This window comes from Ursus maritimus, unplaced genomic scaffold, assembly GCF_017311325.1.
Source record: "Ursus maritimus isolate PB19 unplaced genomic scaffold, ASM1731132v1 scaffold_1, whole genome shotgun sequence".
NCBI lineage: Eukaryota > Metazoa > Chordata > Mammalia > Carnivora > Ursidae > Ursus > Ursus maritimus.
Genome location: NW_024423343.1, coordinates 71,529,107 through 71,541,881, shown reverse-complemented (window position 1 = coordinate 71,541,881; position 12,775 = coordinate 71,529,107). Strand labels below are relative to the sequence as shown.

Here is a 12,775-nt window from a genome sequence, read left to right as displayed (position 1 = left end):
TCATGGGATTGACCCCTGCAGCTGGCTCTGAACTCAGCGGGCGTCTGCTCGAAGATTTTCTCTCCCTCTACACTCCCCCCACTCACTCTCTCGTGCTCTTTCGCTCTCTCTCTCAAATAAATAAATATATCTTAAAAAAAAAAAAAGAGGCTATTATAGTTGTCCAAGCACCAGGGAGGTACTAGGGCAAATGGAGGAAGGGGTCAGAGTAAGAATATATTGTGGACATGAAGCCCACAGAACTTGTCATCAGACAACGTATGAAGAGAATAATAATGAGAGGAGTAAAAAGAACCCCAAAAAACAAAACAAAACAAAAAAAACCCTAGAATTGGCATCTAAGCAAGTTGGTGGGTGGTGGGGCCATAACCAGAGGAACAGATTTGGGATTACAGTTGAGTTCCGATTTTGTCCATGTAAATTTGAGATGAAAATGAGACATCCATGTAGAGAAAGCTGACAAGTGCAGAACCAAAAATGTACTGCTTATAAAAAACTTCTCTCTGCCTGCATGGAGCACAAAGCATGCTGGTGATGATCTCCAGAATAGTCAAAACTGTTAGACAACACGGGAGGCCTCTTCAGATGAGGGCAATGAACTTGCTCAAAGCAGTTGCCTAATCGGCCTGCTCAAGTACTTGCGGTTATACAGCCAGAAAATAATTTCTTTGGATTTAGAAAATCCAAATGTATAAATGTAAACTTGCCTCTCAGTCAGTCATTAACACCCTTGAACACATTAGCTCAGTTTTCATTCGGTAACTCTCAAACTATTTTGACCATGACCCATGTTAAGAAATAAATCTTACATCACAACCCAGTGCATATATATATTACACATATAACTATGATAGACATTTCATGAAATAACATGTGCAGCAGATTCTAATATCTTCTTTTCTATATTATCTGTTTTTTAGATTCTGGTCAACCCCACTACATTGTTGTAGTGACTTGCTCAGAGGTCACAACTTTAGTTTGGAGAGGCCAGCTAGGTGCATTTTAATTGCCTGCCACTGTCTAGTGAAGAGTTGCTTCTCAAACTATCATAGAAGAAGTTTTTTCTTCCTAATTTCCAAATTTTGTGGACCTACCCTTTGTAAATTATAATAAAGATGAACTACCTAAGAAAGAAATGGGGAAAAAATAAAGCTAGATACACAATTATATATGCATACATCTATACTCTATGTATATAGATATATACATAAATTTATTATGTATAACATATACATGTGTATGTGTGTACATATAGCATAGATAAGATACAGATAACATAAATAATGACATATATCTTATATAAGTACACATATATAAAATAGAGAATAAATTAACAAATTCCAGCAAACTGCTAGGGTTTTAAAGCATTTGTTCTCAATTTCTGTTCCTATCACTGATGGCAGGGTCTATGGCCACACTTTGAGCAGCATTAGAGGAAGGTCAATGCCTGAATTTGGAAAGAAGCTGAAAAGTGTGTTTTGATGGAATTAGTACCAGCCTTGCCCAAGGGCACATCCAAGGGCCCTGAAGTGCATCTGACTCCTGTGGGAAATTCAAGGGGATTCAGAAGCCCATACCAGGTTTAGCTGAGGAAATAATTCAGGGACTGTTCAGGGACTGGCCCTAAGTGGGGCTGACCAGCCTGTTAGTTATCCCAGACTCCCCCTGGGCATTCCCCAGTCATCACAAGTAAAGCACAGGCAAGAGACATTCTAGGCCCGAAAAGTCTCAGTAAACAGAGATCAGCAAAGATACCAGGGCAGAAATTTTCTCTAGACTGGCTCAGCCAAGAATCTGAATTCAGAATCTGACAGGCCTTGACAGCTATTGTTTCCTAAAGATTTACCCTTTAGGATTCAGAAAAAAGGGAGGGGAAACCACAGGCAAGGATGAGATCAAAGATCCAAGGACCTGAAACAGGTCAAGTAGCCCATTGTGGTCCCAAGGTATTATTAGACTTTCTGAAAGTACATAATACAATATAATAAGGGCAAAACAGTGACTCTCTGACCACTAACAGCGTTCACTACATATTCAGTTTCTAGGGCATAATAGGTTCTTCATCTGGATATGATTTAGGCAAAAAGATCGAGTCCAATCAGTTATTTCCTGAGAATGAGGACATAGAGAGTTCAAGTAGGATTTAAAAATCTGAAGGGCAGGCCATGGTCAATGGATCTCTAAGGAAAGTGTCCTATAGGAAACCAACAGAAGTAAAAAGAGAGGCAGTAATTGAGGTACAAAGTGAACAAGCCAGCCACTTGGATCTCATGCGAGTATTGAATGAAAGAGCGAGTTATTGCCCTGCCAAGAAGCGTCTGCAGACGGGCAGGTTCAATAGTACACTCTGGAGAGTCAGAGTAGAGATCAGATTCTCATTTCCTTTATAACAAGGGCATTTGGCAAAATACGTGACACTGCTGTGAGCATTCCAAAGAATCAGTTGGCTAACTTTAAGTATGTGGACTAAAACGACATCTAACTCCTGGACAGCCCTGGGGTCTCCTGAAAAGTGATAGTCCTGTAAATTTCTACAGTTTGTTTCTGCTGCATGTAAAACAGGTGGTTTCCTTAGCATCACTTGTAAATTATTATGTAAAATCAAACGCCCAGCCAGGTCCACATCCCTCAAGGAACCCTAGACACAACACTCCAACACTAATTGGTGCTGGCAACAATATCCCAAGCTGGTTGGCTGAATAGAAATGGGGGTCTGTACTCAAAAAGGAGCCAAAGCTTTTTGGCACATGGAGCATCTCTGAGTTGGTCAAAAAGTAAATAAATAAATAAGTTACAATCAAACCCATCTGCAAACCATCCAGCATTGCTGGGACCTACTCTTAAGAATCAGAAAAGCCTGCCAGGTGGCATCAAGATAGGATGATTTGAGCTCTAGCTTAAACTCTCGTTGAAAAAATAGTAATAACACTAGCTATTTATAAGGGAGTTAGGTGTTAGGTAGATCTTAGAACTATCCCCATAAGGTAAATCTCAGAGAGGTTAAGTAATTTATCCCATGTGGCTAAGGAAAGCAGAGCTATGTGGCTTCGATCCTGTGTTCATTTCACTATAAGTCTAGGGGTTAGGAAGAGTATGTGAAATGTCCAGAGACCATACCCACTACAAGTAGAAGTCCCAACCAGAGTCAGCTACATAGACAGCTCCCTGGTCTAGTTCCGGAGATCTTATTTTAAATTAAAGTGTCTGAAAGTGGAGCAATGACATTCATGCATGGGAGGATTCGCTTCTCACCCAAAATAAAACAGTATAAAATTCCAGTCTATGTTTTGGACAGAAGCTGCTTCCTTTGGGTCCTGGCAACAAGTGAATGAAAATCTGTGTGGGGATCTGGGCCAGGTGGGAAGTGAATGTAAGTTTGGGTACCCATCATGCTGCTACCAGGGATTGAGAAAGTCAATCCAGGCCCCTTTGACCCTCTAAGCTTACTCTGGGGATAGCGACATGCAGTCTGGTAGAGACTGCTCTTTGGTTCGAATGGACCAGCAGTAGAAGGAGTGAGAAAAAGGGGGTTGTCTTCTGCACATGCTATCACTAGCCAAGTAGGACCTTAGCAGGCAAGCTTACATACCTTACACACCTAGATAATCCCTGTGAACCTTCTTCCCACACAGGGAGCGGACTGTGCAAAAGGACACCCATAGTTGATAATGGCCTTTCATTATCAAACAAGCCATAATCTCTGGAAATAGGACTCCACCAGCATGATCAGGAGTTGTAACCACTGTTTCCAAGAGTTGGGGATAATGGGGGGGTGGGGCTTTAGCCTAGCACAACCTGGTGCTGCCTAGGGACTTCTGAAGAACGTCCCTCACCTAGACCTTGGCTAAGGTCAGTTTCTTACCCTTATGCAAAAATTCCTTTGTTCATCGGTTAATAAGATACTGAACCATTAATTAAGAGGTAGTTTATAGTTTTTCATGGATAATGAGCTATCATCCAGGTATTTAATTTCACCTGGTTCTTTGCCTGCTGCTGTCTTCTTTTTTTTTTTTTTTTCAAAGATTTTATTTATTTATTCGACAGGATAGAGACAGCCAGCGAGAGAGGGAACACAAGCAGGGGGAGTGGGAGAGGAAGAAGCAGGCTCATAGCGGAGGAGCCTGATGTGGGGCTCGACCCCATAACGCCGGGATCACGCCCTGAGCCAAAGGCAGACGCCTAACCGCTGTGCCACCCAGGCGCCCCCTGCTGCTGTCTTCTACTTTTACTTTAAGCTTTCCCATTTTCATAGCCCTGCCTCTTTCTGGCCATTTTTTCTTTCTTTTTTTGGGGAACCCAGGCAATGGAATAAGCTATTTTCTAGTATCAGGCTGCCACTTAGCTGTGTAAACTTGAAAAAATTGCTTAAGTCCTTTGTTTCTCTTAGATGGGAATAAAACTTAGAGCTACATCTCATTTCTTAAGTGGAAATAAAAATTAGATTTATACCTCAGGTTTGTTGTGTGGATTAAACAAGACAACCATGTAGAATGCTTAGGACAGTGGCTGGCATAGAGTAAGCACTTACTAGAAGGTAACCGATGTTGTTATAGGGTTGTTGAGAGCTGAGGGGAGCAGCCAGGGGTCAGAGTGGTTGATTCAAATAATAAACCAAAAGGAAAATAACACTCAAGTCTTTAATCATTTCCTCCACTAATATAAGTAAGAAGTGTAAGTAAGAATTGAAACAGAAGGAAGTGCTGGCTCCTTGAATGTTCCATTTTTCCCTGTGGATTGTGCAGACGTGAGGGTCATCTCACTGCCTAAGGAGCCCAGAACAAAAGGCTCCTCCTGTTTTACTGCCTGGAGCCTCGGGTGAGAAAAAGGAGAGGGCTCAGAGTGGGAAAGTATTGAATGCCGAGTCAGATGGAGGAAAATGTCTTGGAGACCTCCCCACCTCGTTTACGGTGAGACAGAGATCTTGGCCTGAAGGAGGCCTCCAATGGAGGGACTGAGCTAGGAATGAAGCTATGCTGAGAGCATGTCCACTGAAGAAGAGGGAGGGCTTGAGATCTTGACTGCAAGTCCCTTCAGAGGCTGTGGTGCGCTGGCTGCAGACCACATCTGGTATGAGAGGGCAGCCTCCAGCCATGAGGACCTGCCGGGGAAAGCCTTTGCAAGTTGCCTGTGGTTGGGCCTGAAAGGACACATATAGGATTTTGGCCATAGCCCAGATTCCTCAGGTTATTATTAATCTTCACACACGCACACACACACACATACACTCCGCTTGTATAAAATCATTTGGAACCATGTAGATGCTACAGAGAATTTTATTGGGAAGAGAGTGTTACTTCACACAACTAATAGGAAAAAAAATAAGTTTTAATGATTATTTTTTAGCCTCCAAGCTTTTTTTTTCTTGTTGTTGTTGTTTTTTTTTCTCCTCCTGCAAGTCTTTGATTTTTATTGTGGTAAATTATGTGTAACATAAAATTTACCATCTTGGGGCGCCTGGGTGGCTCAGTCGTTAAGCGTCTGCCTTCGGCTCAGGGCGTGATCTCAGCGTTCTGGGATCAAGCCCCACATCAGGCTCCTCCGCTGGAAGCCTGCTTCTTCCTCTCCCACTCCCCCTGTTGTGTTCCCTCTCTCACTGGCTGTCTCTATCTCTGTCAAATAAATAAACAGATCTTTTAATAAATAAATAAATAAATAAATAAATAAATAAATAAATAAATAAAATTTACCATCTTAATTATTTCTTCAGTGCACAGTCCAGTACTCTGAAGTATACTCACACAGTTGTGCAACCAATCTCCAGAATGCTTTTCATCTCGCAAAATTTAAACTCTATACCCATTAAACTATTTCCTATTCTCCCTCCCCATCCCTGAACCCTTTTAACACTACCTTCTAACCTTGCTGTTTCTTTGTCTTTTATTTGTTTTCACCCCTGCTATGCAGAGTGATTTCTCATCTTCATCATTCCTACGGCCCACCTTGGAATATCAAACTCTGCCTGGTTCACGCAGACCCATGCCAGGTTAATGGAATCCACCCTCCTTAGAAGAGACAAAGCAGCCACCTTTACTACTAAGGATTCCCTTCAAAGTCTTGCCAATCTATTCTAAGTGGCTTACCAATTTTTCACAAACAAAAATGATGCTTTCCCCATAGGACTTCTAGAAACAAAATTGATTTTATTTCATTATAGAATGAAATTATAGGGACCAGGAATTCAGTGAGAAGACTACTACCCTTATAATCACCTTTCTGAAGCAATCCCCAAGACCTCTGAACATGAAGTCACACACTCAGTATATCGCATTTTCAAATGGTTTCTTTATTTCTCGTTCTCTAGGTGATGTGTTGACATTCTTAGATTCTCACGTGGAATGTAACGTTGGTTGGTTGGAACCTCTTCTGGAAAGAGTTTATTTAAGTAGAAAGAAAGTAGCCTGTCCAGTAATTGAAGTCATCAATGACAAGGACATGAGGTAATACTGTTGTATTCCACGAGACACTTCTAAGCGAGTCTTCAACAACAGCAAAAAGTACTGGTCGTATTCCTAAAGTGCACATTTTTGCAAATCTAAGAAACACAAAGTTCATCCATTTAAATAAGTAGAAACACATAATCGATATCTTAGGATCAGAGGTCAATCCAGTAGTTTATCGGATCATCAAAATGCTTAACTTTTAATAACATTAAATCCTAATACTCATTGTCCAGTTCTTTCCTCTTTCTATTCAGCTGTACCTGAACCCAGAAAATATTTATCTTCCTTAAGATTAGTTCATCTTTTTGTGGAAAATATACATATGCTCCTAAATTGTTTTTTTCCCTCAAAAATAGTCAGAACATTATTAAAAGTAAAGTATAAGTTAAAAACTAGCAATCCAGCCAGTAAGTCACTAATGTAAGTTGTACTCATAAATTTGCTTGAAATGTTATTAAAAAGTTTGTGGTAATCTAAAATCATTTGTGTAAGCACTTGTTTCATTCATTTGAACAAGGCATGGTGTCCGATTAAGTATATGTGTACGATCTCAGGTAGCTCTTTTGTTTTTTTCCTGGATTAGTTACATGACAGTGGACAACTTTCAAAGAGGCATCTTTGTGTGGCCCATGAACTTTGGTTGGAGAACAATTCCTCCAGATGTTATTGCAAAAAACAGAATTAAAGAAACAGATATAATAAGGTAAGTGTGTGAAATTTAAAATTAGAAAGCAATTATGTATCTTTTTACAAATGCATAGGAAGCAATTCCACAAAACAAGTATTTCCTGTCATTCTCTAGACCATCAACAATTATAGCTTTAGGGGCGCCTGGGTGGTGCAGTCGTTAAGCGTCTGCCTTCGGCTCAGGGCGTGATCCTGGCGTTCTGGGATCGAGCCCCACATCAGGCTCCTCCACTGGGAGCCTGCTTCTTCCTCTCCCACTCCCCCTGCTTGTGTTCCCTCTCTCACTGGCTGTCTCTGTCTCTGTCAAATAAATAAATAAAATCTTTAAAAAAAAAAAAGAATTATAGCTTTAGCCAACAGATGATCAAAAGCAAACAGTTTTCCTAAGAGATTACTTTCCCACTACCAAAACTCATTCTTTTAAATGGTCAACTGGACCTTATTCAGCCCCGAACCCAGAGAAATTCACTAATACTACTCCTGTTCTCTGGGATTTACAGCCTAAGAAATATAAACTAATTGAATATGCTGCATAAATGCTAATATAAACACGCATATTAAAGCCGACATGAGTAAAAATTGGAAGAGTAAATAATAGTAGTAAAAATATTATTGTAATAATAGCTACTGTTAGGATTTTCTTTTCAATTCTAATCCTACCGTTTCCATGGGAGGGGTGCCAAATTCTGTAAATGAATTGAGAAATAGATACAGAAGGCAGATATGAATTAAAAGTGGGTCTTTATTGCTGGAGAAATAAATTGAAGAATAAATTGAATATTGCTGAATTGAAGAACACAGCTTAGACCTGAAGCCAAAGTGGGGACTTCTGAACACTTCCTCCAGAGTCTAGACCTGCAGGACAAGCATGCAGCCAGCCTCAGGCAGAGCAGCAGGAGTCCCAAAGCCTTCCCAGTTGGAGAGAGAACTTGAGCAGACAAGTGCCAAGAGAAAGCCCCAGCCCACACTGTGGATTGTAGCATTATTTCTCAGAACTTAACCCTCAATAAAGCATGCCTCATTCCTTGCTAGGTGTGATGCCTTCAGAATTGGTATTCCTAGTGAGTCAAGTTAGGAGTACTATCATTTATTAAGCACTGTGTATTTAACCCTCTCTATAACCCTAGGAGTGAGATGGTAGTATTGCCATGGTAGAGATGAGGAAATGGACCCTAAAAGAAGTAATTTTCCAGGGATATACAGCCAGGAAAAGAACAAATTGGGATTCACATCCATATCTGCCTGAATTTAACACACTTACTCTGATCCCACATCTAAAGAACTTCTTTGCCTTTTTCAGACTCCCATTTTGAGGGTCAATGTAGTGATTTAGTTCAGATTATAGTCCACATAACATTAGAAAAAGAATGCATTCTGGATGGACTAGAAAGGACATTGGGCATTCAGACTGCATATGTACATAAATGATGGGGGACAGGAAGTAGGTGTGGGGCAGGAATTATCTTACCCTTGACATTGCTTTGTACCCTAGACACAAGACAGGCTCTCCACACAAACCTTTCAACTGGCTCAATGTAACCACCATGGGAAGTGATTACCGCCTTGTCGAGCTGCTGATTCAAGTGTAGTTTCTATCCCCCATAATCTAGAACAGTCATGAAGACTCTGGAGTCGGACTCTTTGAATTTAAATCTCAACTCTACTACCTTTTAAAGGTGTGAGCTTTAAAAAGTTACTTAACCTCTCTGAATCTCTGTTTCCTCATTTTTTGCATTAAAGACTAATAGAAGGAACTACCTCTATCATCTAAGAATTAAATCTGATCATATCACATACTTTAAAAAGTGTTTGCCACATAATAAGCTGTCAATAAAGTCTGTCTACAGTTGAGACGGTAGAGTGGAGTGAGCGATCATAGTGTCAAACCAGGCCACCTAAATTGAACCCCAGGTGTACATCATAGTAATCTGTGATCTCGGGAAAGTTTCAAACCATTTCTGGGCTGTAGTTTCTTAACGGTACATACTTGCAGGATTTCCATAAAGTCTGAGATAATACATATATAATGCTCACAACAGTGCCTGGTACTCCCTTAGCACTATTAAATAGGCATTGTTAAAAATAACCTAGCTCGAGAGTTTGTGGCGAAGAGTAAAGGGCAAATAAGAATCCTACTTCTAAGCCCCATCTTTGCTGACCCTAGTCAAGCTCTGCCACCAGGAAGCAGGGAACTGATGACCTCAGGGCTATTTGTGACTCCCTTCCAAGACCTCCCCACACTTGGTCGCTATTTTGAAATCTCTCTTAACTCCATCACAACTGCACAGAGGACCCACTCTAAAAGTTGAAATCCCATGACATGCAAGTTTAAAAAAACATTTCTTTTTGTAGGTGTCCCGTCATGGCAGGTGGATTGTTTTCTATTGATAAAAATTACTTTTTTGAACTTGGAACATACGACCCTGGGCTTGATGTGTGGGGTGGAGAAAATATGGAGCTCTCATTCAAGGTATTATCAAGTGGTCCTCCAATTCTCTCTACAATTCAGACTTTTTCATTTGGTTTCATTTTACTAATATAATCAGATATGGGACTGCCTCTGGGAGGAAATTGCACAGAAATTTGGGGGCCTCTAGATTAATGTTTTTATATCCCAGATTAAATTTGGAAGAATCAATAGCTCTCATGAAATTTATTAGTATTCCCTAATATTTCATAACACTGTTTCTATATGTGACTATGGGGGAAAGAATTGTCTGCCATTCTGTATAAATGCTGCGGGATTCACACTACATACAAAATATCTCCAGTAAATCATTCAGTAATGGGTCATGTTAGACAGCACAAGTGACAGAAGTACAAAAAGCGCCTTTAGAGCAGACCATCAGCAGGCAATGGTGCAGCAACTTTGGACATCCAGACAGCTCTGGGTATTTATAGTCATTGATCAACAGCTAAGAAAGCCTTGGCAGCAGCCAGACTGAAGGGAATCCAAAAGGCAACTGCTTTCCTGGGGAGTGAGGTGGTATATAGTAAAAGGGGTATTACTTGGAGCTCATTTTCAGGTTGTGTTCCATAAGTCGTGTGGATCATCCCAAGATGAGAATGGAAGTTTGAAAAAATGGAAATATAAACTCCTTTCCCTGATCCAACCAAAACAGGAATTCATAGTTTATATTTTATACTTTGGGATTTGGTGAGAATTTCTTTATAAAATAAAAAGATGAACACTGCAGGGTAGGGAAGAAAAATATATATTTTTTACGAATCCTAAAATGGTCCACAGCAATGGACAAAACCAAATAAACCTGTTGAGTTTAATTTGAAACTACTAGAAAAAACTACTTCCAACTGCGGGGAGGAGGGAGTGGTGATCAAGTGGTTCCTTGTCATTGTTAACTGCCCATGATTTGTGGACATCATTTAAAAATTGATGTTTATCAAACTGTTCCAGGTGTGGATGTGTGGTGGTGAAATTGAGATCATTCCCTGTTCCCGAGTGGGCCACATATTCAGAAATGACAATCCGTACTCCTTCCCCAAAGACCGGATGAAGACAGTAGAGCGGAACTTGGTGCGGGTTGCTGAGGTCTGGCTTGATGAGTACAAGGAGCTCTTCTATGGCCATGGGGACCACCTCATAGACCAAGGGTTAGATGTTGGAAACCTCACAGAACAAAGGGAACTTCGAAAGAAACTAAAATGCAAAAGTTTCAAATGGTACTTGGAGAATGTTTTTCCTGATTTGAAGGCTCCCATTGTGAGGGCTAATGGTGTGGTAAGTTCAAGCAGTAATTACATTCTGACTCCATAAAAATAAAATTTAAAAACTCTTGAAAATGTGTGGAAAAGAATGAAGGATTACATTACAAGTAAATACCAAGTATGAGTGCAGATGAGACAGAGCATGGTTAAGGGTTAAATATAGGTGAACTTACGGGAGGCTTTTAGGCAGCCATTTTCATTGATTATTTCAGCAAATACCTACTGGGTATCAATAAACCAGACAGCATTTCAGAACTGCGTTATAGGGTGATGTATAAAGCACACTTGATTCCTATTTGTGGAGCTTAAAGTTGAGTAGGGAAAACCATGTACAAGTATGTAACGTTTAAATAAAAAATAGAATGGCTCTCATTTAGGGAACTGGTCACAACTGAGGAATCCTTCTAAGCTAGAGTATTCAACTCTGAGGAGATGTTGAAGCCCAGGCCTGAAAGACAAGTGTCATCCAAGCTCTAAAGGAGAGAGTCTTAGGCAGAGGATGCCCTTTGTGCAAAAACTCTAAGATAGATGACTGTCCAGGCACTCAAGAAGTGCCACGAAGATGAATGTTGTCAGAAGGAGAGAAGAATCGCACCAGATGAAGGGGAGGAGGGAGGAAGAGTCAGGTCACATAGGTCCTTACAGGCAGAGTAATGATCCTTCCTTCCTTCCTGTCTCTTTCTTTCTTTCTTTCTTTCTTTCTTTCTTTCTTTCTTTCTTTCTTTCTTTCCTTCCTTCCTTCCTTCCTTCCTTCCTTCTTTCCCTCTCTCCCCCCTACTGAATGTAATAGGAGGTTATTGAGTAAGGTTAAGCAATAGGATGACATGATTTAATTAGATTTTTATAGATTTCAAACATGGGTTGAAAACAAAATAGTCAAATGATGACAGACAAAATTCCAGGGCACAATGTAATGTACCAAAAGGGAAGAAAACAAACTAAACAGGTTGGACAGAGTACAAAGCTAAGAACTAAAGCAAGAAAGCAGAAAACCTGGATGAAAGCCATTTCAAACCCATTCTGGGAGTGGGGCTTAATTTGAAAAGGATGGCAAGCTATGAGGATATTTACCGTAGAATAGGTTTAGAAGTGATTAGTCAGGCCTTGACCTAGAGCTCTTCCCTAGTCATGCAGAATTTTAATCTGTTTTATTGTTTTCTCATTGAATTTTGATTTATAAATATTCCTGGAATTATTTCATTTTCTTTAAGAATTTTCTTTTTCTTCACGAAAGAAGTTCTCAGACTTGACCATCAGTAAGCCTGCTGTTTTAGGCCATGTTTGTTCAGTTCCCCTAGAAAGTGAATTGTACAAACAAATCAGTCTCCGCCTAGGAAATTTCCTGATGATGACAAGGACTTAGAAGAGCCATTCTCCCTGGCAGTATAGGGGAGATTCTGGAAGAGTATGAAAGAGAGGAAACATAAAAATTCAACTGACAAACTAGTATATGTGACCTGTCTGTAACATAATGTAGTATAAAATTGTCATTTTTATAGGTCAAAATAAAATAGCAGCTATTTCTGGTAGTTCAACCTGGTTTTTTTTTTCTAGGTAACTCGTTAGGAATACCCTGAATTTATACACTGTTCAAATAATGTGTCTGTAAAATAAACTTACTTTTTCTTTTTTTAAATTCTAACTCCTGAGTAAGAAAAAAATTTTCACCATAGTAATTTTTTTTCCTGTCCTCACACAGAATCTCAGCAAGAGCATTACTAAACTTTAACCACCAGAGGGAACTAAAAAACTACCTTTTGCCTCTGTGAGGTTAACTTGTGTAAGAGTTCCCATGAAATTTCTGAAGCGTTCTCCTGTAACAGCCTTCTGCTGCTGCCAGAGCTATAATATATTAAAATGAAGAAAATATTTTTAAATGATTTTTTAAAATTCTATTTGTTGCTTTCCTTAGACAAATTATA

The 12,775-nt window shown here is 39.9% G+C and overlaps 1 protein-coding gene across 1 annotated transcript in view; it reads left to right on the top strand.

Annotated features, from left to right (window-relative positions):
* Positions 1-12,775, top strand: part of GALNT5 (polypeptide N-acetylgalactosaminyltransferase 5) — a 44,085-nt gene that overhangs the window by 20,060 nt on the left and 11,250 nt on the right. The window contains exons 4-7 of the mRNA XM_008687483.2: positions 6,302-6,437; positions 7,024-7,143; positions 9,480-9,597; positions 10,543-10,866. Of these exons, the coding sequence (XP_008685705.1) occupies positions 6,302-6,437; positions 7,024-7,143; positions 9,480-9,597; positions 10,543-10,866 (698 nt within the window). The remainder of the gene's footprint in view (positions 1-6,301; positions 6,438-7,023; positions 7,144-9,479; positions 9,598-10,542; positions 10,867-12,775) is intronic.